This window comes from Limulus polyphemus, unplaced genomic scaffold (genome assembly GCF_000517525.1).
Source record: "Limulus polyphemus unplaced genomic scaffold, Limulus_polyphemus-2.1.2 Scaffold2014, whole genome shotgun sequence".
Lineage (NCBI taxonomy): Eukaryota > Metazoa > Arthropoda > Merostomata > Xiphosura > Limulidae > Limulus > Limulus polyphemus.
The window spans coordinates 80519-82112 of record NW_013667624.1 but is presented as its reverse complement, the minus strand read 5'-3'; the positions used below and the strand labels follow the sequence as shown (position 1 = coordinate 82112).

Here is a 1594-nt window from a genome sequence, read left to right as displayed (position 1 = left end):
GTCTTATACTGCTAAATTAGGGACGGCTAGCGCAGATAGCCTTCGTGTAACTTTGCGCAAAATTCATAACAAACAAACTCTATACTTTATCGCTTTAGACTTAAAAGTGTATATTACTTAGATCGGTATTAGATGGACCTCAAAATTCAGTGTTTTCTTCAATGAATAGATGAATACACTATATCTTTATTTCTTAGTTTGCTAAATGTTTTCATTTTTCGATTTAAAGTGTTATAAGAAGATTCTTCGGATCAACCCTCGGCACATGCAAGGCCTACATAACCTCTGCGTGGTCTATTACCAAGCTGGTGAGCTGAGAGAGGCAGAATTATGCTTTCTTAACGCCGTCAATCTACACCCAAAAGTAGAATACATTCAACGTCATCTAGAGATAACTAGAAAACAGCTTCGCAGTATTTCACATCATCCAAGGAATCCTTCTAAAGTGAAAATCTCAGAGACTGAATCATCGAGTGACAAACAGGTCTCAAGTTCGCCTACATCAGAAAGATAGAAAGCAGTTTTATTAACACATATATGTTTTGGATATATCGTCTTCATTTAGCACATGCTTTATTAGCATATCTTCAAACCAGCAAGTACCGCCGTTGAGACGATAGCGTATCACGGTCTATTTACTATGCCAGCCTGCTAACGTTGGTATTTTTATTATTACAAATGCTGTTAGTGCAACGGCAATGTTAACATGGCTTACTAATAGTTAAAACGATCTTGATTGCAACGAAAGTGTTATTATGGCATGGCAATAGTTATAAATTCCTTGATATCTTCATGACCACAGCATAAAAAAAAACTAATGGCAACAGTAAGGCCACATGGATTTATCACGGTAACATATAGTAGTCAAAAGAATGTACCTGTAATAAGATCATTAAGGTATCTCAACAATTTATACTTAGTGGCGTTATTACAGTTTACAGTGTATTTATAATGACACTAGTGTCGTATTCGAACTCCTCATGCCTAAAGGTGGTATTATGGTATATCTCTAATACACCTCTCAAATCATTTCTTTCTGTGTCTAGGATCCTCATATATTTTTAATCAAACAAATTTTGTGAATTTTAATTCCATTGACATATATTAATTGTTAAATTCCATGTTTCTGCCCGTGTGAGACATTAAAATCTAAAGATTGTGCAGTTTGTTGTTTGTTTTTCGTGCACTATATATGAACAGTTATACAATACGCTTACTATGTTTTAAAAGTTAATACATAAACAACTAGACACCGTCTTTCCTCAAATAAACAGTTCGTTAAAAACACAATCAATATAGTTAATGATGTAGTGAAGATGATGCTCAAAACTGCTACAAAAAGGATCAAAGCTATATACAAAACAAATTGTTTACTAAATAAGACGAAGTAAAACCCAAAACTTGCAGATGGTAACGTAGTGAAGCACCTCAGATACTTATATATGTCACTAACTATTAGACATCTTCGAGATACTTGTATATGTCACTAAATACTAGACATCTTCAAGATATTTATATATGTCACTAAATAGTAGACATATTCAAGATACTTATATATGTCACTAAATACTAGACATCTTCAAGATACTTATAT

The 1594-nt window shown here is 33.3% G+C and overlaps 1 protein-coding gene across 1 annotated transcript in view; it reads left to right on the top strand.

The window, feature by feature from the left end:
* The window catches only part of LOC106465656 (transmembrane and TPR repeat-containing protein CG4050-like), a 60896-nt gene extending 59737 nt beyond the window's left edge, over positions 1–1159 (top strand). Inside the window, exon 21 of the mRNA XM_022393592.1 lies at positions 230–1159. Coding sequence (XP_022249300.1) covers positions 230–514 — 285 coding nt within the window. The 3' untranslated portion in view covers positions 515–1159. The remainder of the gene's footprint in view (positions 1–229) is intronic.
* The last annotated feature ends 435 nt before the right edge of the window (positions 1160–1594 follow it).